This window comes from Antedon mediterranea, chromosome 3 (assembly GCF_964355755.1).
Source record: "Antedon mediterranea chromosome 3, ecAntMedi1.1, whole genome shotgun sequence".
In the NCBI taxonomy this organism is placed as follows: domain Eukaryota; kingdom Metazoa; phylum Echinodermata; class Crinoidea; order Comatulida; family Antedonidae; genus Antedon; species Antedon mediterranea.
Window position 1 is genome coordinate 2,717,249 of NC_092672.1, and position 23,460 is coordinate 2,740,708.

Consider the following 23,460-nt stretch of genomic DNA (forward strand, 5'->3'; position numbering starts at 1 on the left):
CTGTAGCTGTATGCTTGCACAGCCACTAAAATGCTGAGCTCTGTCTGAAATCAATGGTAATTATTATAGGGTGTCTAAAAATTACAATTATATTTAGAAGAAATTAAGTTGACAGAGGTCCCAACTTAGAAAAATAAAAGTCAAAGCCGTGGCCAAACCAACAATAGACGACCCTTGAATCAGGGCCTTGCTTTAATTCAGAATCACCAATACGGTCTTTGTTATCACCCATTGGCGGATCCGTGGTTTAATTACAAAACAGACTATTGTACAACTCTCTTATTCCCTTCCTGCCATCAAACGTACAACATAAACTATAAATATTTTAGATTTGGATAAATTTAAATTGCAAACTTACATTGTTGGCTTTAAAAGTGAATTTGACTGGAAAATATCATAACTTGTAATAACATTAATACATAATAATAGGCCTACAGTCAATCTTTGACGATTTCATACCAGTCGCTGTGTGCCACTCCTTTTAACGGGTCAACTATAATATGTGTATTCATATCACATATTGACTTTGCCATGATGTCACAAAAGCTGTTCACGGTCTATGCATTTCCTTTCTTCAATGCACAATACACGATCACGGAAGTCTATATAATAATATTTTATTAAAAAATCCACACAAGTTATTTATAGTTATAGAAAAGACACAGAATCATTTGAAATAATTTAATTTATATATTTTAAAAAAACTGCAGAAGTTGTATATACCCACATAATTATAAACACATTTGATTAACCCTTGTTTAAGACTTATCTAATAAATGCACTTACAGTTTATTCAACTTTAAATTTACTTAAATTTGAGATAGCATTTAACATACAAACATTTCAGTACTTTAATCGAAAGAAGCGACACACAATAGCCACAACTAAAATACAATAACGTCTAAATCCCGACGACGACGATGATAAAAATTAATAGGATACTACAATAGTAGTTTCTCCATAGTAATTATTGTGTCTAAGTACGCCCCTAGGAGACTGATGATCAATCTGTCATCAAAATGACAGGTATACTGTGTATCAAACAATTTGTAGCCAACTCCCAGAGTGATCATTTTTACAACATTTTGACGACGTAGTAAAGTGTAAGGTGTGATAAATTCACAGATAGGTAATTCGATCACCATGGTTGTTTTAGATGGTCACGTGTGACATAATGTTAAGTTGTCTATTGCACCGTCAATCGTGCCACGCCTGCATCCTTACATTGGATATCGGCATGATTGGTAAGCCAATAGTCACTATTATGGTGTGGAAGTTAGCGAGCTGTGCATTCCTATTGGCCCGATACCGTGCGTTTAAACGCCATATTTTGTGTTGAATTTAATGTTTATCAGTATATGTTATATACGTTAATGACAATACTCTATGTATATACAAAGGATATCAAGTGACAGCCTCTCATTGGATGCTCACTTGCACAAGATGTCACTTGTTATGCAAATGAGCATAGAATAATTATTGGAACAGGGTTTAGGTATTTAAGTTGTACAGTACTAGTCTAGACTTGCCCCAAGTCTGTATTATCTTTTTTTTTTATTTATTTGTTTTTATTTCGACCGCGATTTTTGTCTGAAAATACAGACTTGTGAAACACGTATAGAAATCGATTTGCAGACCGCAAACATACGATAAGAATGACGTAGGTTATCATACCGTATTTGGCTATATGGGGCGGGCGGTATGTAAATATGGATTTCGAATCAACCAATGATCATTTTGTTTCAAAATGAAAGAGATCGAGTACGTAGGCCTACCAGTGCTTAATGTACGATCGAGACTGTTGAAATATAAAATAGTAATGCCAAGTTGTTTTGTTTATTAATTGTTTAGTCCTTGGCCTAGGCCTCTTTCGTAGGTCCTACCATGGAGACTCCATGGTCCTACTCAATCGCACGTATGACCTGCCAAATAAAACGCCAATGAAGTAGGCCTACATACCACCGGCACACAACAGGGCTACACCACCACACAGAACAGGACAGGGTCTCAGTGGGAATTAAATCAAAATTATCTCCGCGTAATAAATGATCCATTCAATGTTTGATTTTCGGAGAAGCTAGCCTATCATATATCAAGACGAGTTTTCATGTTTCAAAGATCCCATCAAATGTTTACCAGACTACTAGGCATATAAAATAATTTCTAGCCTTCAGAACTTTCATAAATGTACCCAAGTTAAGTACACATTGTCTAAACGTAACATAGCGCATGCGCATCATCTTAGTTGTTGAGTCTTTGAAATTCTGAAATATGAATATTTACACGGTGTACGAGTGAGTAGCCAATCGCATGCAGCTGAAACTAGTCAACCGGATAATCGTATGCACCAAGAATTCTTGGTGTCAAACCACGTGACTTGTGCGTGTTTCCCCAGACGGAGTATCCAAAATCAAGTAGTATACGTATGAAACGCCATCTGTGCCAAAATATTTATCTTTTAACTAATATTAAGACAAAACTCCGTCTGGAACCCAGACTAAGTACTAGTCGTACAGAATGTGGGCCAAGGGGGAATAACGGTTGTACACCTTAGCAAAAGGAACAACTAAGGATATTAATCTGTACACTCAGAAACCACCCAAGTACGTGAGGACATATCGACACTAAGCACTGTATAATAATGTACTATAAGAGTGCTGCGTGCTATTTAATCATTTTGTTAGGCTTTGTGAACATGTATAATTGTGTTAGATCATTTTAGATTTGTAATATTACCGCTTAAATTATTTACTAGAAAATGTATATTGTATATTCATTATGTTACTATAATTATGGTCGTCGTCGAGGAAGAGGAGCCATACTGCAAAACTGACTTTAATTGTTAATCCCACATGCTATGGGAGAATTAGAATTTCTATTAATTTATTAAATCATACTTGTCACAATTTTGATGAAAAATGTCATTTTGTCATTCAGGTTCTTTGACGGCACAGAGATTTTTGACCGTTGTAAATGACCAACATCCAGATGACCTTGAAGAAGTATCAAGACAATTATGGATAAGAATGTGGTCAAAGGTCAAGTAGTTTAAAACATTTATTTTTTCTATTATAATATAATTATATTAACTTACTTAAAATGTATATATCTAATTCTAAACTAACTAAATTTTCACCATATTAGTATGTTCCCAATTTTCAAACAATCAAACCCCAATGGAATATATAATTATCTTATTATTACATATACAAATATTATAATATTTTTTATATAACACCTAAATAAATTTCTGTCATTTGATTGGACGATTGTGGGTCACATGGCGTGCAATAGTACGCACTATTAAACGATCGTTTAATAGTACTTTTTGAAACATTTTTGTGTACGAAAAAAAAAACGTCTCGCAGATGAAAAAAAATCTAGTACACAAATTATCCTATGATATATGGCTCTGTACTGTGAAATACAACAGCGCCACCTGTCGTCTGGTCTCAGTTTCATTTGTAAACACCAACGCGAGATATGCAACAGCAGCAGATATTTGTGTACGATTTGGACATTATGTACTAATTTCATTCAAAGAGGCATTTAAATTAGCTTTAGATCGTTTTTAGGATTTTGATTAATTAATGGGGACATCCCTACAAGACGTGGAATTGTTGGAAAAACCATAATTAGCTTAGATAAGTTCCAATTGTCTGTCGAAGTTTTGCCTTTCAGCCAAGCTAGTACTAGGCTACTAGGTCTAGCCTACTAGGCCATGCTAGTATTAGGCTAGGCCTAGCCTAGGCGTGTTAGCCTTGCTAGGCCTAGGATTGTTTGGTCGTTTGTTGACATAATTAACACAAAAGTAGGTGTGTTTACGAAATCCAAATAAATATAACATTTAATATAAAATTATTAAAAACCAAATGTTATTGTTTTTAATCAATGTGTGTGAATGAAATGTAGTAAGCTTTGGCTAGGGCTACCTTTTATTTGATTCAAATAACTAATTTATTTAGATGTTATATAAAACAAATAATGAATGTTTTGTATTCGTGTAATGGTACAAAGAATGGCACTTGGTGAATGATGAAAGGTTATATCAACTCGGCGTTGCCTCGTTGATATAACCTTTCATCATTCACCTCGTGCCATTATTTGTACCATTACACTCATAAACATTCATTATTTGTATAATATTACATATTTACAGGATGAAGATATTTCAGATCCCACATCCGTTCTTGAGGTATGTGAATATTGAACTTTCTTTTCATAAAACTTTTTTCAATCAAATTTACAAAAGACTGAATTAATATTTTTGTTGAGTTGGATGAACATTTTAAATTTATTATTATATTACACCATATTTATTGTCATATCAAATCTACATCTTGAAATATTTTTAGGCAGCCCAGGCTGCTGGAATGTGAAAGGTCAAAGATCAATCAACAAAAGAACAGTTAAAAAGAATAACAGGCATTGCACTCAAGTAAGTAATTTTATTTTTAAAATTAATTCAATTTACAGTATATATTGGCGAGTCTGTTGTATACAATTACATATTCAAATAAAAAATGTGATTTTAATTTGTAGGCATTTGGCGCACCATGGATATTAGCTTACAGTGATGGAGAAGTAAAGACATTTTGGGGTACAAATAAAATACCTCTTTTAGCTCATGTAATAGGTAAAAACGCATGCAAATTATCAAATACTTGTAGTAGTAGGCATACGTATTTTAGTATTTTAAAATCACTGTATTATTATCAGTATTGTCATCATATCTTTGTCAATGTTTTCATTAGAAATTAATACTGTGATAATATTATTTTATACTTACAGGTGAAAAATGGGAAGGTCCATTAAAACCATCATCAAAATTATAGTCTGCTGCCCTCTACATATTTCAGCTTGTCAAATTTTTTATTTTAATCAAAAATTGTATCATGGTTTATATTTTGATTGCAGTTAATATTTGTTTTTATCTACCAATATTATCTTCATGGAGGCTACTATCTTGAATTCATTACTACAAGACACCAGTTTAGGAAGTAATATTGTGAAACATTAATTATAACCTTTGAATACTGTATTAATATCAATCATAGATGTTATAAACAAAATATATTTTTAAATGATGACTTTGTTGTAAAATATGGTGTAACAATAAAGTAAAAGAATTATCACGAGTTTATTTGCATATAGTTGTTATTGGAATAGCTAAAATAAAAAAATGACAGAAATTAAATTTCGAGTAAGTTAGGTCCATCCCCCCAAACACCCTCCCTCGCCAAACCATTGTATTCTCTCTATTATAACACTAAATCTGTGTTTTAACTTTAAAGTGATCTGAGCATCTCGGAAGTAGTAAATCAAAAACACTCCTTGTATTAGAATTATTAGGTTGTCATTTTGACTGAACTTATTACTGTTACAAACTGAACATAAAGCATTCCTTTATTATGCAAAATATTTAAAAAACAACATTTTTGTTTACTTCTGGTTTAATTGATTTCGAATTGATAGATTTTGAATGAAAGTTTTATAGTTTGTTTTTATGGGTTGCTACTAAAGCTCTGTCCACACTGAAGAGCAAGTGTGATCAATTGTAAAGCTCTGTATTCACACTTTATGTGACAAAAAAATGTGATATGCCCATATACAGTATGGACATTTAATGATGTCATATCACTACCATATTTGGGCATATCGCTACCATATTTGGGCACATCACACTTTTTTGATAGTGTAGACAGAGCTTAAGTTTGTTATATTTAGATTAAAAAAATGAAATGTGATTTTAGGTGACAAAGCGTGGACCTCGCTACCCCTACCACTGGACCTTCCCCTGATCACATGATTATGACATCATGGTCTCTGCAGGTTTATATTTGACATACTGTAGACATCAAATAATACTAAGAAAAGATAACATTTAATAAAACTTTATTAAAATAATAATTTTGACCTCAAGAAAAAGTTATTTTCTCGAGTCATTGGAACAACATTCATAATAATTAACATTACTATCATAATCAACAATAATTACATATAAATATTCTAAAACTTAACAATAATATACAATACATAAGTATACACAGATGGAAAATAAACGTACAGAACATATTATTACTTTAAAATGACAATTGTTATTTATTAATAATTATACTGCAAAGTAGATTATTAATATTATTATATTATTAAATGATTTAATATTTTATTTCTTATAACACATTAATATATAATACTATAGGCATTCATACACAACTATCACAATGTAATATGGCAGTATGCTCACTGTATACACATTCATACACAACTATCACATAATGTAATATTGCAGTATGCTCACTGCATACACATTCATACACAACTATCACATAATGTAATATGGCAGTATGCTCACTGTATACACATTCATACACAACTATCACATAATGTAATATGGCAGTATGCTCACTGTATACACATTCATACACAACTATCACATAATGTAATATGGCAGTATGCTCACTGTATACACATTCATACACAACTATCACATAATGTAATATGGCAGTAAGCTCACTGTATACACATTCACACACAACTATCACATAATGTAATATGGCAGTATGCTCACTGTATACACATTCATACACAACTATCACATAATGTAATATGGCAGTAAGCTCACTGTATACACATTCACACACAACTATCACATAATGTAATATGGCAGTATGCTTACTGCATACACATTCATACACAACTATCACATAATGTAATATGGCAGTATGCTCACTGTATACACATTCATGCACAACTATCACATAATGTAATATGGCAGTATGCTTACTGCATACACATTCATACACAACTATCACATAATGTAATATGGCAGTATGCTCACTGTATACACATTCATGCACAACTATCACATAATGTAATATGGCAGTATGCTCACTGCATACACATTCATACACAACTACCACATAATGTAATATGGCAGTATGCTTACTGCATACACATTCATACACAACTATCACATAATGTAATATGGCAGTATGCTCACTGCATACACATTCATACACAACTATCACATAATGTAATATGGCAGTATGCTCACTGCATACACATTCATACACAACTATCACATAATGTAATATGGCAGTATGCTCACTGCATACACATTCATACACAACTATCACATAATGTAATATGGCAGTATGCTCACTGTATACACATTCATACACAACTATCACATAATGTAATATGGCAGTATGCTTACTGCATACACATTCATACACAACTATCACATAATGTAATATGGCAGTATGCTCACTGTATACACATTCACACACAACTATCACATAATGTAATATGGCAGTATGCTTACTGTACACATTCACACACAACTATCACAAAATGTAATATGGCAGTAAGCTCACTGTATACACATTCATACACAACTATCACATAATGTAATATGGCAGTAAGCTCACTGTATACACATTCACACACAACTATCACATAATGTAATATGGCAGTATGCTCACTGTATACACATTCACACACAACTATCACATAATGTAATATGGCAGTATGCTCACTGTATACACATTCATACACAACTATCACATAATGTAATATGGCAGTATGCTCACTGTATACACATTCATACACAACTATCACATAATGTAATATGGCAGTATGCTCACTGTATACACATTCATACACAACTATCACATAATGTAATATGGCAGTATGCTCACTGTATACACATTCATACACAACTATCGCATAATGCAATATGGCAGTATGCTCACTGCATACACATTCACACACAACTATCACATAATGTAATATGTCAGTATGCTCACTGTATACACATTCACACACAACTATCACATAATGTAATATGGCAGTATGCTCACTGCATACACATTCATACACAACTACCACATAATGTAATATGGCAGTATGCTCACTGCATACACATTCATACACAACTATCACATAATGTAATATGGCAGTATACTCACTGCATACACATTCATACACAACTATCACATAATGTAATATGGCAGTATGCTCACTGTATACACATTCATACACAACTATCACATAATGTAATATTGCAGTATGCTCACTGTATACACATTCATACACAACTATCACATAATGTAATATGGCAGTATGCTCACTGTATACACATTCACACACAACTATCACATAATGTAATATGGCAGTAAGCTCACTGCATACACATTCATACACAACTATCACATAATGTAATATGGCAGTATGCTCACTGCATACACATCCATACACAACTATCACATAATGTAATATGGCAGTATGCTCACTGTATACACATTCACAGACAACTATCACATAATGTAATATGGCAGTATGCTCACTGCATACACATCCATACACAACTATCACATAATGTAATATGGCAGTATGCTCACTGTATACACATTCACACACAACTATCACATAATGTAATATGGCAGTATGCTTACTGTATACACATTCATACACAACTATCACATAATGTAATATGGCAGTATGCTCACTGTATACACATTCATACACAACTATCACATAATGTAATATGGCAGTATGCTCACTGCATACACATTCATACACAACTATCACATAATGTAATATGGCAGTATGCTCACTGCATACACATTCATACACAACTATCACATAATGTAATATGGCAGTATGCTCACTGTATACACATTCATGCACAACTATCACATAATGTAATATGGCAGTATGCTCACTGCATACACATTCATACACAACTATCACATAATGTAATATGGCAGTATGCTCACTGCATACACATTCATACACAACTATCACATAATGTAATATGGCAGTATGCTCACTGCATACACATTCATACACAACTATCACATAATGTAATATGGCAGTATGCTTACTGTATACACATTCATACACAACTATCACATAATGTAATATGGCAGTATGCTCACTGTATACACATTCATACACAACTATCACATAATGTAATATGGCAGTATGCTCACTGCATACACATTCATACACAACTATCACATAATGTAATATGGCAGTATGCTCACTGCATACACATTCATACACAACTATCACATAATGTAATATGGCAGTATGCTCACTGTATACACATTCATACACAACTATCACATAATGTAATATGGCAGTATGCTCACTGTATACACATTCACACACAACTATCACATAATGTAATATGGCAGTATGCTCACTGCATACACATTCACACACAACTATCACATAATGTAATATGGCAGTATGCTCACTGTATACACATTCACACACAACTATCACATAATGTAATATGACAGTATGCTCACTGTATACACATTCATACACAACTATCACATAATGTAATATGGCAGTATGCTCACTGTATACACATTCATACACAACTATCACATAATGTAATATTGCAGTATGCTCACTGTATACACATTCATACACAACTATCACATAATGTAATATGGCAGTATGCTCACTGTATACACATTCATACACAACTATCACATAATGTAATATGGCAGTATGCTCACTGCATACACATTCATACACAACTATCACATAATGTAATATTGCAGTATGCTCACTGTATAGGCCTACACATTCATACACAACTATCACATAATGTAATATGGCAGTATGCTCACTGTATAGACATTCACACACAACTATCACATAATGTAATATGGCAGTATGCTCACTGTATACACATTCATACACAACTATCACATAATGTAATATGGCAGTATGCTCACTGCATACACATTCATACACAACTATCACATAATGTAATATGGCAGTATGCTCACTGCATACACATTCACACACAACTATCACATAATGTAATATGGCAGTATGCTCACTGTATACACATTCATACACAACTATCACATAATGTAATATGGCAGTATGCTCACTGTATACACATTCACACACAACTATCACATAATGTAATATGGCAGTATGCTCACTGTATACACATTCATACACAACTATCACATAATGTAATATGGCAGTATGCTCACTGCATACACATTCATACACAACTATCACATAATGTAATATGGCAGTATGCTCACTGCATACACATTCATACACAACTATCACATAATGTAATATGGCAGTATACTCACTGCATACACATTCATACACAACTATTACATAATGTAATATGGCAGTATGCTCACTGAATACACATTCACACACAACTATCACATAATGTAATATGGCAGTATGCTCACTGCATACACATTCACTACAAATGAAATATATCATATATATTTATTATTTATAAAATAAGTATATTTTATATTTATAAAATAAAATAGGCACTGGTTTAGGCCTACTTTTGGTTTTCTGAAGATACAAACAAAATAATATTTTGTGAAAATTAATGTTTCATTGAAGAGTCAAGCATACAAGTGTCAGATAAATTGAACATATCATATAGGCCTAGGCCTAGGCCTATATTTAATCATATATTAGAAGGAAATAATTGTTTATAAGATTCATGTTTTAATGTAAAAGTCGAGTTGAGGCAGTCAGTAGTAGGCTAGTAAGTATGCCTAGCACAGGCAAACAAGGTATAAGTTCTAGACCTATTTAGGCTAGACCTAGGCCTACACAGTTTTTAGCTAGCTAGGCCTAGCCTAGTCTAGTCTCTAGAGAGAGCTTAACCTACTTTCTAGGCCGCCTAAATAAACTCATCATTTTTTAGGCATTGTTGCCTAGGCCTATGTTTTAGCCTACCTACTCTAGTAATAATATAGTGCTTGATGAACAATTTATACAGATTTTTGTTCTATGTGGCTGCAGACATTGAGTCAGATAGATCCAAATAAAATGAACGAATTTGAAAATGAAAATCATAATTATATCTAGCTGCTGCAGCTGTTTTGATTACGCGTATGATGTAGACACGCGCACGACAAGGAAGCTGAATATGGATGAATTTGATTATCACGACCAAATATATAACTAAATCAAAGTTTATTTCTTTAAAAACTACAATTTAAATAACAAATTATTACTAAACAATTTTTATAACATGTCTATTAATTACATGTCATTTTTATCACAGATACAATTCTATTTTTTAATTACAATATTGACACTTAAGTACTGCGAATTTTACAAAATTAATGCGCTCTTTATATGAATTGAGACGTAGTACATACTACTGTAGTAGGCGGATGATGATCGTGAAATTATTTATAATAGAACAATATTCTTCTCTTTAAACACTCTTCGGTCAAGTAATTGATTACATCACCTGATAGATTGCAATCCCGCATGTAAAGCTCCCTCAGCTTAGGACACATAATGAGTAATGAAGACAATGAATTAACAATGTTGTGAAGGTTATTTCGAGAGATATCGAGAATATCTAATGGCAATTGAACTTGTTTGTGAGAACAGTCTGTACTCAAGTGATTGATGACATCAACTGATAGATTGCAATCCCGCATGTAAAGCTCCCTCAGCAGCTTAGGACACATAATGAGAAATGAAGACAATGAATTAACATCAATGTTGTGAAGGTTATTACCAGAGATATCGAGAATATCTAATGGCAATTGAACTTGTTTGTGAGAACATTCTGTACTCAAGTGATTGATGACGTCAACTGATAGATTGCAATCCCGCATGTAAAGCTCCCTCAGCTTAGGACACATAATGAGAAATGAAGACAATGAATTAACATCAATGTTGTGAAGGTTATTACCAGAGATATCGAGAATATCTAATGGTAATTGAATTTGTTTGTGAGAACATTCTGTACCCAAGTGATTGATGACGTCGCCTGATAGATTGCAATCCGGCATCCAAAGCGCCCTCAGCTTAGGAGACATAATGAGTAATGAACACATTAAATTAACATCAATGTTGTGAAAGTTATTACCAGGGATGTTGAGATAAGTTAATGCTAATTGAACTTGTTTGAGAGAACATTCTGTAACAAAGTGTTTGAATGCATCAGAGTCTCCTATTAGATTCTTAATAATCGTTCGTTCGTCACATTCAGCTATGGCTAAAATGTGTGCAATTACTTTTCCCTTGCATTCCCCTGCCATCCTACCACTACTAAAACGCTCGATTTTTTCATCAAAATCCTCCATGCAATAAAGTTGCATAATCAGACGTATGAAATGCCCATCACATTGTACATCTGGAAAAATGTGTTTAATAAACAATCTTATGGAATTAGCTATATCGTCCAAATGATTCTTTATTTCTAAATTTTGAATGTGATTATTTAATTCATTTATCACATCATTTCTTTGTTTTTTAACAAAATTTAAATGAGCTGGTAGAGAACGGTATGTTGACAAATTATTTGTTATCCAATGCTTTAAAAATACATTAGCGTTAGCACCAAGGAAACCAATTGCAAACTCTCTTGCTTTGTATAAATACTCACTTTCTCTTATCACCTCCCATTCTTTATCATCCAATGGTGCAAGTAATCGTTTTATATCTGTGTTACATCCACACTTCATACCTTTACTTTCACATAATTTACACTCACCCCATGTATTATCATCAAATGGTGTAAGTAGCCGTCTTACATCGTCTTCGCATTCAAACTTCAAACCTTCACTTTCACATAATTTGCTCAAGTACAGTCCTACCAATGACTCAACTATCAACTTGTGGGGTGGCATGAAAACACTTTCAAAGTTAGATTTTAAAATTGGTGCTTCTTCGTAAACAAATCCAAGTTTGACGGCCATGTCAACCAAGTCCTTATTCGAATGTGTATTATTCAAATCTTTTCTGTTTATTGAAAGTTGATTTTGTTTTAAGCTTTTATACATACACTTTCCTAGCAAAACCATAGCGTATACATACTTCGCTGGGGTGTCTTCAAATTTAGAAATTTTGGCAAATTGTTTTTGTTTGTTAAATTGATTTAAAATACTACGGAAAAGTTGCTTGAAAAGATCAGAACTGTCACTAGGAAGACTTTGATCGTTTTCCCATAGCATACAGATTGAAAGAAGTGACATTGGGTTTTTGCACATTGAATATGCTTCTGGATGTTTTGGAAAATAATTAGTTTGATTATATAATTCCCTTTTAAGCGATTCTCCCAATTGCGGTTCTCTAAAATATTTAAAATATTTATCAATATACTCCCATATCCTCTCTTGATTAAATCCCTTAACTCTTACATGTACGTTACACTCTCTTTTAAATTCATCTATGTTTTCTGATCGTGAAGTAAGTATCACAGTACTTTTTTTAAAGTTGTCTTTTCTGAAAAGACTAATAACGCTTTGATTATTAAATCTCAATTCATCTAATCCGTCTAGTAGCAAAACAATTTTGTCTTCAAGTATCTTTATACATTTCTTAATTAACCGTGGATCTTCTGGGAGATCTGTCTCTAAATTGAAATCTGTCATATCCAGTTGCTTTACAATTAAATCATAGATATCGGCATCTTTTTCCAAATCTCTCAGACATAAAAAAAATACAATTTTACCTTCAAAGATATTATTAGATTGATTAGGTGTGGCCCACATGTATGATAAATGTCTTAATATGGTAGTTTTACCAATTCCACCTTCTCCTTCTATGAGAGCTTTACATCCAGGTTTAGAACTGATAACATCAATCTCTTCTTCCAATGTTGTTGGGTTGCCTCCTTTATTGTTTTCAGTTTCCTTCTGTAGTTCCATATCGGTAAACATCTGTGAAATGTCAACTTTGTATCTATTATTCATTATTGCAGGTGTAAATATACTGGCCTGGCTGCACTTGTCCGTTTGTATTTTAATCAGATATGTTTGTATCTTTTCTAAAAACAACGAAAGTTATTCAATAGAGAGAATCTTATACTTAATCATATTCTATTAAGCATTTTATATATTATTATTATTATTCTTGATATAAATTCATCTTAATTACCGTATTTATTTATATTTTGTTTATTTTAGTAGGCCTAAGTTGGTAACAATTATAGTGGTTAGGTTGTACTTTTTACAGGCCTAGATAATGTCCATCCTGAAATATTTTATAAAAAATTGCTATAATATTAATTTATTATAGCAATTTTAAACTATTTACTTAATAGCAGACTCTGTGGTATAGATATTTGTATTGTGCTTTTTGTAAATTATTAAGGTTTTAGAGGGCGACAAACACATTTTCTTTACTATCAGAAACAGAAAACTGTAATTGATCAAGAGGGCAGCAAACCGAAAAATAAATTTATCACAAATCAATACTGTAGATGTACGTTCAGGCCGGTAGACCACGATATTTCAGATTTAAATCAAACTAACTCGGTCAAAAAACGATATATGTATGTAAGTTTCATATTTAGTTGTTAATTTCTTAATTTTCGCTGCAATAAAAGAGTTGTTCATATGCGAGCGACTGCACTGAGAGAAACAATTTAATTGTTGAAATACGATTGTTGGAATGAGGTGTAGACAAGAGGAATTGTTCTATATTGTAATTATATAATATCATACTAATCCTAATTATAATTACATTGTTCATGTTTTTTTCTTTTATAAGACTTGTTTAAAACTTAACTCAATAAATCAAAATTTACAACAAGAAATTTTCTACTGCATAAAAAAATCGTCTTATTTAATTATACAATACATTCTAATAACTAACCTGTTTCTGACTCAACCTTATTCTGCGTTTCTTGTCCTTTGTTACTAGTAGTCGACACATCCACTGTTTAATAAATAAATAAATAACTGTCTTAATAATTATTATCAAACCGACCTTATTACTTTACAATTATTCTACCGCATAATAAACTTCTTTATAGGAGAAAACTTTTAGAGTTTACAGTTATTAACTAACCTGTTTCTGCTTTTTGCGTTCCTTGTTCTTCGTTACTAGTGTTCGGCACATTTACTGTTTAATGATAAATTAGAATAGATAAATAGTTTAGTTAATTAAAAATAATTATAAATTTCATAATATATAAATACAATTCTAATATAAAGAAATACAGTTTTCATTGCAGAAATATTCCAATTTAAGTAGTCAAGATATATTGCAATTAAGGTCTTTTTTTACCAAAAAAAAAAAATCCTTTTTAGTAACGCACTTGTATATAGAGGGCGACAAACACAAGTTGAAATCAATCAGAAGGAGAAAACTTCAATCTCTGTACTGACATGATCGGAAATGACGTCAAACTGGTTTTTTTATAAACCAAAAGAGACAATAGGCCTAACCAAAGTAAAACAAGACTAAATATTCAACAAAATCCGAGATTAGATACATTTTACAGAGAGCATAAATTTAGAAACCTTCCACCCATTGAATTGTAATATTATTTGTTAATCTGTAACTCACCAGTTTCTGATTTAACTTCTTTTTGTGTTTCTTCGTTAGACCTACCACTGGTCGGCGGCACTTCCTCTGTTAATAAAAATAACAGGAGAAATCTGAATTTACAATAATTTTAGGGATTCATTTAAGCATAAATAATATCTAATTAAGATATAAAAAAACCTAAACCATTCGAATTAAATTCAAATAATGGCCAAACGAGTTTTGTTACATATTAAACAAATCAATGGTGATGTGATTGATTGTTGTTTTCCCCGTAAATATTTGTAGTATGCCCTGCTCAACCTACCAGTTGATTTTAGAGTCAAAGTTTTCTAGATTTATAATAATCCTTCTTTTCACAAATTTGTTGAATTAGATTAGGAATGATGAATGGAATGTATTTGTGGTTGATTTGGCTTCAATAATATCATCTCTATATTATATTTGTTCAATAATTGAAAACATGCCTCTGGATATCAATCAATCAATCAATTTATTTGGAAATTGCACCTTTACATCGGTGGCACACACAGTAAGTGGTGCATCCATATTAAACACAATTAACATAAAATGACGGATACTTAAGCTAATTTACAAAGTTAAAAAATTTAAAAAAAAAAATTTAAAATTAGTACTATATACTGTGGCAATATTTGTATGAGTTGATACATCATTTTAGTTAAATATATAGATATTGGTTCCATGTGTGTTAAGGAACCTCCATCTTTTATCGGTTTTCTCAATCGTCATATTCATTTATTTACAATAAGGTAAGTATAAAAAATGATGATAACGTTGTATCTTAATGAGTAGTTATTAAGCTATCGTCTAATAAAGGTGTTAATAACACTACCAAATATTGACTGGAAAACAATCACAATTATACAATATGTCGTGTTACGACTTGTTTGGTTCACACTAACGTAACGCAATAATGTAGACCCAACGCAAGCGAATAGACCAATGATAAGCGACAGTTTGAATAATGCATCGCTTGTGATTGGTCAATTCACGACGTTGCTAAATATTTAATGTATATCTCCAGGCCTCATAACAGTAACTAACCTGTTTCTGATTTAACTTCTTTTCGTGTTCCTTCATGACTACTGGTCGTCGGCAAACAATCTGAATTAATATTAAGAGCGCAATTCAGCATAGAATAATTTATACAAAAAAAAACTATTTACCATTATATACACATTACCAACAAAATGAAATCATTTTGTTATTGTTTACTGTATGGCCAAACAGTTGTGACTAACCTGTTTCTGACTTCATATCTGTTCTCATTCTTGTGTTACTACTATGCACTTCTGATAGATAAAAACAAATACAATGACTTTTACCTAATGAATAAAATGATTATTTCTAGATATTGTTTATTTTCAAAATAATACGTTTGTGAATGTTATTCAAATTGAATTGTATTATGTTATGGTTAATGTAGGCCCTATATACTGTAAATACAATACCTGATTCTGACTCAGACTCGTTCGCCTGCCTATTTTTCCTTTCTGTCATTTTGGATCCGCCGCTGTTATCCTCTGCTTGTATTCCTGGTTCGTTGTTAGGTCTACAACTGGTGGTTGGCATTTGTTCTGTTTAAAAGAATAAACTGAATTTACAATATGGTATCTATCTCGTGAACAACCAATGATCGGAGTATAAAATCAGCTAATAATAACGTATTAATTTGGAAATTAGTTAGGTTTATAGAGGGCGACAAACACAATTTGTGATCGACAAAAAGTAAATCACAAATCTGAAATAAACCAACACAAAACCGTATATCATATTTATTCGAACAAACGCCTCTCTCAAATAAACGCCCCATTAAAACAACATTTTGTATGTAGGCCTACAAAGTAGAATTTATTGACTTTCATGATCTCTACAATTTAGCAAACATATTAATTATATTGATACAATTGTTAATTTTGTTACAATAACGGATTTTGTTATATCCGACTGCACAATGAGGTGTAGGCTATAAGACATGAATTGTTCTAATACTAGATATAATGTTTTTTTTCGTACAGTACAGAAAACATAATTACTATTACTAATAACTCACTTGTTTCATGTTCTACCTGTACTATTTGTTCTTCGTCACTGGTGTTCGGTGCATTTACTGTTTAATAAGAAACAATACAAATACAAATAAATGATAAAATAATAATATTCTACTCCATCAAATCAAATTGGGAGCCTTAGTATAAAAATAAGATTAATTATATTAGCGGCGGTAAACACGGGCATATATTTGTTGGTCATTGTGTGTACCTTTTTTATTCGGACATAATGCGTTGAAACACCGGTTCTCGTCAGATTACCGGAAGTTAAGCAATTCGTTGGCCTGGTTGCGTTTGGAAATACCTCCGTCTGGAAATATCGCGTCGGCTGCTGTTATAGACCAGTGGTGAAATGATGGGAATCGATAGCTAGGATAGGCATGAGTTCGTCCATATCTGTACCATGCTGATTGTTGTGTCATTAGGCAAGATATGCTTTACTCTCTCATTGCTTTGTTCTAATCCAATTCTAAGTTACGCTTGGGGACGATAATAACTAGGCCTACTACCTTTAATGTGGATGTTTTACACATAGGCTATTCATATAGTATTCTTCAATTAATTATTTGTTTGCTAATTCGTTCCTGTTACATACCTTGTGTCAGGCATTTCATCGTTGATGCCACTCCAATTTTGTTAAGAATGTTAATAAACTCTTCTTTTCTTTCTTCACAAAGTATTTGTCTTTGTTCCAAGTCTATAATCATACTCCAAGAGTCTTCATAATTCTTTAATGGATTGTTGAAGAGTGCATCAATTTTCTTAACAGCAGCCTTTCTTAGTTCGTTTCCAAAATCTGCAATCCAGTGTCGATATGGGGTGAAATTTATAATTTGTATTTCTTGAACTTCGAAGAAAGATTGTTGAAAAACGTTGATAGCTCCAAACGTTTGGGTTACTTTTATCGTTTCATAAAGTAACTCCAGATTGCCTGGGCTTAAACGCCCTGTTTTCCTCAATGCATTCAGTAGATCTATCGTTGTGTTGGCTTTGTCTATGTCTGCTACTGAAATTAAATCGTGGTATAAAACCTTCAGCTGTCTGACGAGGTTGTTTTTATCATACCATTCTGAAAAGTTCACCAAGTCCACATTAAAATCTATTTCTAAAAATATAAAAGTGGGAAAAAGAGAAGATTAGAAAAAACATTTTTAAAATTGTTCTACTCGATGCAATACAAAAAAGACTATTTATTGTTTGTTACCTGTTGCCGCCATGATGTCAATTCAGTTTTCTATCTTCATTTCTGAAAAGCAAAATTTTTGTTTTTACAATAAATGCTGTCAAACCATGTCACCAGTGCTTTTCAGAGTAGACCTCTCTTTTTAAGTTACTTATTATGTCCCTCTACTTCTGTTCATTCATTGCCTTAAAGAGTTCCCTCTGCTAAGGAACAGTTAAAATGTTCATTTTCTTCCCAATGGTTAGCTGTTAAGGACAAAATAAACTAAGTTCTCAACAACTAATGATGTGAATTCAAAGTATATCTGATAACATAGGCGTTTGCGCTGATTAGAGCACCAAACAATGGTATGATGGACAAAGGTTACGTTTATGGTGTATGGCGTGATGTCTAATCACTAAATAAATACACTTTTAACTTTTATAAATGTGTTTACTTCCATGCTATAAGTCACGTAGTCAGAGCCCTATTTTCTACCCTGCCCCTGTACCCCTCAATTATCTTTTTTTTGCGAAGAGCCAAAAATACGTAAACAATGGAAATACAGTGGTCTATATTAATATTGATTATGACCATGATGTATCTACAAATGTTATCTATAATCATACTCCAAGCGTCTTCATAATTCTGTAAGGGATTATTGTAGAGTGCATCAATTTTCCTAATGGCAGCCTTTCTGAATTCGTTTCCAAAATCTGCAATCCAGTGTCGATATGGGGTGAAATTTATACTCTTGATTTCTTGAACTTCTTCAAGAACAGATTGTTTATGTTTTGTTTTACACCAACCTGTTGGTTACTTTTATTGTTATATAAAGTAATGTAAAATTGTCTGGTCTAAATGTCCTGTTTTCTTTAAATCATCCAGTAGTTCTTTCGTTCTATTGGCTTTGCTTTGCTACTGAAAAAAATTAACGTAGTAACAATGGTCTGTTGGTAAGGACAAATGTTACGTTCATGGTATGCCCAGGTGCATGGCGTGTCTAATCAATAAATAAATACACTTTTAACTTTTATAAATGTGTTTACTTATCTGATGGCACTGCTCTCGCCCCTGGACCCCCTCCACTCGATGGCACGTTTTCGTGAAGAACCAAGGTACTGTATGTGAAATTGGGAAAATCTATTCTATTTAAAACCTAACAAAGTTATAGTCTGCTGCCCTCTACACATTTCAGTTAGTGCAACTTTTGACAAGATACTGTACGCATCATGGTTTTAAATTGATAGTATTAATATTGGTTATGAAAATGAACGTTTTAACGGTATAAACTTAAGCATTCAGCAATAAGTTGCATTGTATTTAAGTACAGTTCAAATCATTAAAAATAGGCATACACATATCTCTGACAAAACCTAATAACACAACCATGGACTACTATTAAACAAATCGAGGCAAAACTCCATTGACGCGGAGGAACAGTCACTCTATATTAATCAATAATACCTTCAAATTGGCCCAATTGTATTTTTTTCTTTTTAAAACTATATTGTTTTTGTTTATGTAGGTTATTTTGAATAATTTACTTTCATATGTTCTCTATAGTATAGTATTCAATTTAGTTGCATTTGGAGATAAATAAAGGTACAAAAAATATATAACGATGAACATTTAAAAATAAAAAGCTCCATGATCTAACTCATGTCTAAGGTATGGTTCATGCCTAAAATGTTTTTTTTAACTGGCTGTTCTTAAATAACACTACCTGGATATAACGCAGTCTTGCTAAACCCTTGTATAGAATTATTTAAAGATTTCAGAAACTAAAAAGTATGTTGAAAAACAAACTGTATTTATTATGTATTGCCACCTCTAGGCCTATTGGATTTTTTTTGCTCATACCATTTTCGCAGTACGTCTAGAGCCGATCCAGGTCTGCTTGAAGGAGGTGCAATGGAATCAGAAGAAGGCTAGATATCACAGTTATCGACGACACCAAAGTTAAATAATTGTGTACAAGATAACCACATAACTATATTATTATTATTTAACTTTTACTTATTTTTTTCTTTTTACTTTTATTTATCATTATTTAAAGGAAGTAAAAAATATCATGGCATCATAGTCTAATGACCACGTTTTTTAAATGTTTTTTTTTTGTATTGCGATTTTTATTTAAACTTGTCTTCAAAGATAATATTTAATTCCTGTGTTGCGCCGTCTCCTTATTTTACACGCACGCTACCATGTTAACAAACTTTTTTTTAACGACAGCGTCTCGGGCAGCGTCTATACTATTTGTTTTAGGCCGCGCCTCCCTATAGCTCTGTCTACACTATCAAACTACTTTGAAATGGTAGTTCTATGACATCATCATGTCCATATGGACACATCACACTTTTTGTCACATAGAGTTTGACAGTGTAGACAGAGTTCAAACATCACGTCGCGATAGTTGTTTCAAAATACCCGCGCACAAAAACCAAGCAGCCAAGTAATGCGTGCGTAACTATTAGGAAGAGCAAGAGCTCAAATCATAAATGTTACATTAATGATTATTGATTAACTAATCAGTGTAAAATAACAAATATTCGACCAGATAGAGGACAACATTTTAGCCTCAACGCGTCAAATGTTTGTGGTCTTCGTCTAAAAATCTAGGCCTGTGTGTGCATCCAGATGGATGATATATATGTTATGCGCGATTTGAACGATTTGCGCAATTTGAAATTGCGCAAAAAAAATCCTTGCGCAATTTGAATTGAAACATGTGTTTCAAATTGCGCAAGCAACGTATTAAATTGCGCAAGTAATCTGCAAATTGCGCAAGGTTTTTCGACAGATTGTGAAATCATGCACACCCATATTTTTATAGTAATTTCTAAGAATGATTCAAAATTAAAGATAAATATCGCATTTCCTTATTTTAGTAGTGCAAATATTGTTATAAGTTAGCATACCGTCGAAGAACCGACGAAGGAAAACGAAGCGGTGGTGTTCCACCAGGCGGGCGCGGCGCGGGCGGCCGGCTATACTACTCTAGCCTAGCTAGGGTCTGGACTACTGATACTGACAAGGTTACATATTAAAAACTTAAAAAGTGAGTATTAAACATTATCTTCATTGAAATGGTCTTATTTATATAATAAAATACTAAATGTTAAACTCCTCTGCCTAGTAGGCCTAGCCTAGCCATGTATGGGAAAATTTACAGTTCGTTTTCAAATTGCGCAAAGGTGTCATATTGCGCAAGAACTATCTTGCGCAATTTACAAATTGTGCAGCGCAATTTAAAATTGCGCAAAGATTTTCTTGCGCAATTTGGAATTGCGCAAGTTGATTGCGCAATTTGAAATTGCGCAAAAAAATCCTTGCGCAATTTTAAGAATTCTTTGCGCAATTTCAAATTGCGCAACGATTTTTTTGCGCAATTTCAAATTGCGCAAATCGTTCAAATCGCGCATAACATATACACAAGTCATTCCAAGTCAGCCTGAGGAGAGTATGCCCAGCCGGCGAACTACCACAGGAGTCATGCAGTTCAAACTCAGTGGCATGGTGAGTTAGCCTGCCTACATTGGTGTCAATCTAAGTACATAAAACCTTTATTGAATATGATATTTTATACTTATTTATTCATTTTACTTTAATTTACAATATCATTCTATTTTATAATATATTTTTTTTGGAAGAAGGAAGTCTGTTTTACTAACTTTATGGGAAATTCGGAGGTTGTTGTTGGTACATACTTAATCTGAAAAAGGATGCATTCTTTCAATGGCGCAGATCCGTTTTTAATACTTTTAGTCTACTTATGCTGGGAGGGCCAGGGGGCCGCCAAGGGCCCCTTGTTGGGGTACAGGGGGCGAATCCCCCTTGGAAGACTGGCTCTTTGTTTGAGTAATTTATAGGTTGTTTCAATCGATTTGTGAGAACATACAAATTCCGCTCGGAAGAATACAATTATTTTTGCGGGTTACGCACTTTTTAGGCACTGGTCCCTTTAGGCAAAGTTGAGCTGCCGACCAAAGAATGTATTTACCCAAAAATCCCTCTAGGCAATGGTGAATAAAGACAATGTTGAGTAAAGACAATGTTGAGTAAAACCTTTATACTCAATAATGATGGCGAGTACCTGGCCCGGTTTTCACGATGGGTCAACTTTGCGCCATAATATTTAGACTAGAATTTTTCTTTGGTTGAATCATGGATTAAGGAATCCCTTAATCCATGATTGAATATGCCATTTTAATGTCACAATAGTTATTCACCAACAAAATTATTTACCTTACAAAATTGTAACATAGTCAAATTGTCGGTCAGAAAATGTTTTTTTTTTAATTTAACCATTTATGGTTTTTTTTTTTTGAAATAATTATTTATTAAGATTTTATTAATCTTCATTTTTAAAGTTTTTGGGAGAAAACACATCTTTAAACTAATTTCTTTATGATCATACAATCTTAAGTACAATCAAAATTTCAAAAATTTAGACGAACAAAACAGAGAAAAAAAAGAGTTCTACTGTAGCATGTAGCTTTTATTAATCTGAACACTAGAGGGCACTATTACATTCAACAGATACTTCTTTCAGTTCTCTTAGTATATCATGTGACCTTAGTATATCATGTGACTAAAACATGCTTTAAAATGTTTGTACAGAACATGATACTTTAAAAAGTAAATAATTAAACAAAAGTTCCATATAAGGTAATATGTCTTCCATATACCTGATTTGTTTAGTGGAATGATACTAATAATAGCTACACTACTTTTATATGACAAATTTAATACACGTATAAACATCCCTACATACAGAATCACTGTTGTTACCATCTACACAAGCTAAACATTTGGTATTCAATATTCTTTGATAAATATTTTTTTAACAAAAAAGAAAGTGAACATAATTTTAACATTTTTTTCTTATTTAGCATTGTGATTGATGCT

The 23,460-nt window shown here is 32.6% G+C and overlaps 1 protein-coding gene and 2 long non-coding RNA genes across 3 annotated transcripts; 1 reads left to right on the top strand and 2 right to left on the bottom strand.

The window, feature by feature from the left end:
- Positions 1 to 3,461: 3,461 nt before the first annotated feature.
- LOC140043353 (uncharacterized) lies at positions 3,462 to 5,016 on the top strand. The gene is made up of 5 exons (XR_011844297.1): positions 3,462 to 3,506; positions 4,160 to 4,195; positions 4,356 to 4,438; positions 4,543 to 4,636; positions 4,792 to 5,016. It is a non-coding gene; the product is annotated as an uncharacterized lncRNA (long non-coding RNA).
- A 6,197-nt stretch (positions 5,017 to 11,213) lies between these two features.
- LOC140043539 (NACHT, LRR and PYD domains-containing protein 4C-like) lies at positions 11,214 to 13,736 on the bottom strand. Its single transcript, XM_072088064.1, has 2 exons — positions 12,428 to 13,736; positions 11,214 to 12,175 (listed from the first exon to the last, which is right to left on the bottom strand). The coding sequence occupies exons 1-2, from the start codon at positions 13,734 to 13,736 to the stop codon at positions 11,214 to 11,216; spliced, it is 2,271 nt and encodes a 756-aa protein (XP_071944165.1).
- A 3-nt stretch (positions 13,737 to 13,739) lies between these two features.
- On the bottom strand, positions 13,740 to 15,403 carry LOC140043778 (uncharacterized). The gene is made up of 4 exons (XR_011844399.1): positions 15,337 to 15,403; positions 14,836 to 14,889; positions 14,641 to 14,703; positions 13,740 to 13,810 (listed from the first exon to the last, which is right to left on the bottom strand). It is a non-coding gene; the product is annotated as an uncharacterized lncRNA (long non-coding RNA).
- Between the last annotated feature and the right edge of the window lie 8,057 nt (positions 15,404 to 23,460).

Excerpts from the sequence above, each read along its gene's own strand:
- LOC140043539 (XM_072088064.1), bottom strand. The coding sequence starts at position 13,736 with ATGAATAATAGATACAAAGTTGACATTTCACAGATGTTTACCGATATG. Across the intron at positions 12,176-12,427 it reads ATGGGAGGTGATAAGAGAAA|ATGTACAATGTGATGGGCAT; the intron begins GTGAGTATTTAT and ends ACATTTTTCCAG.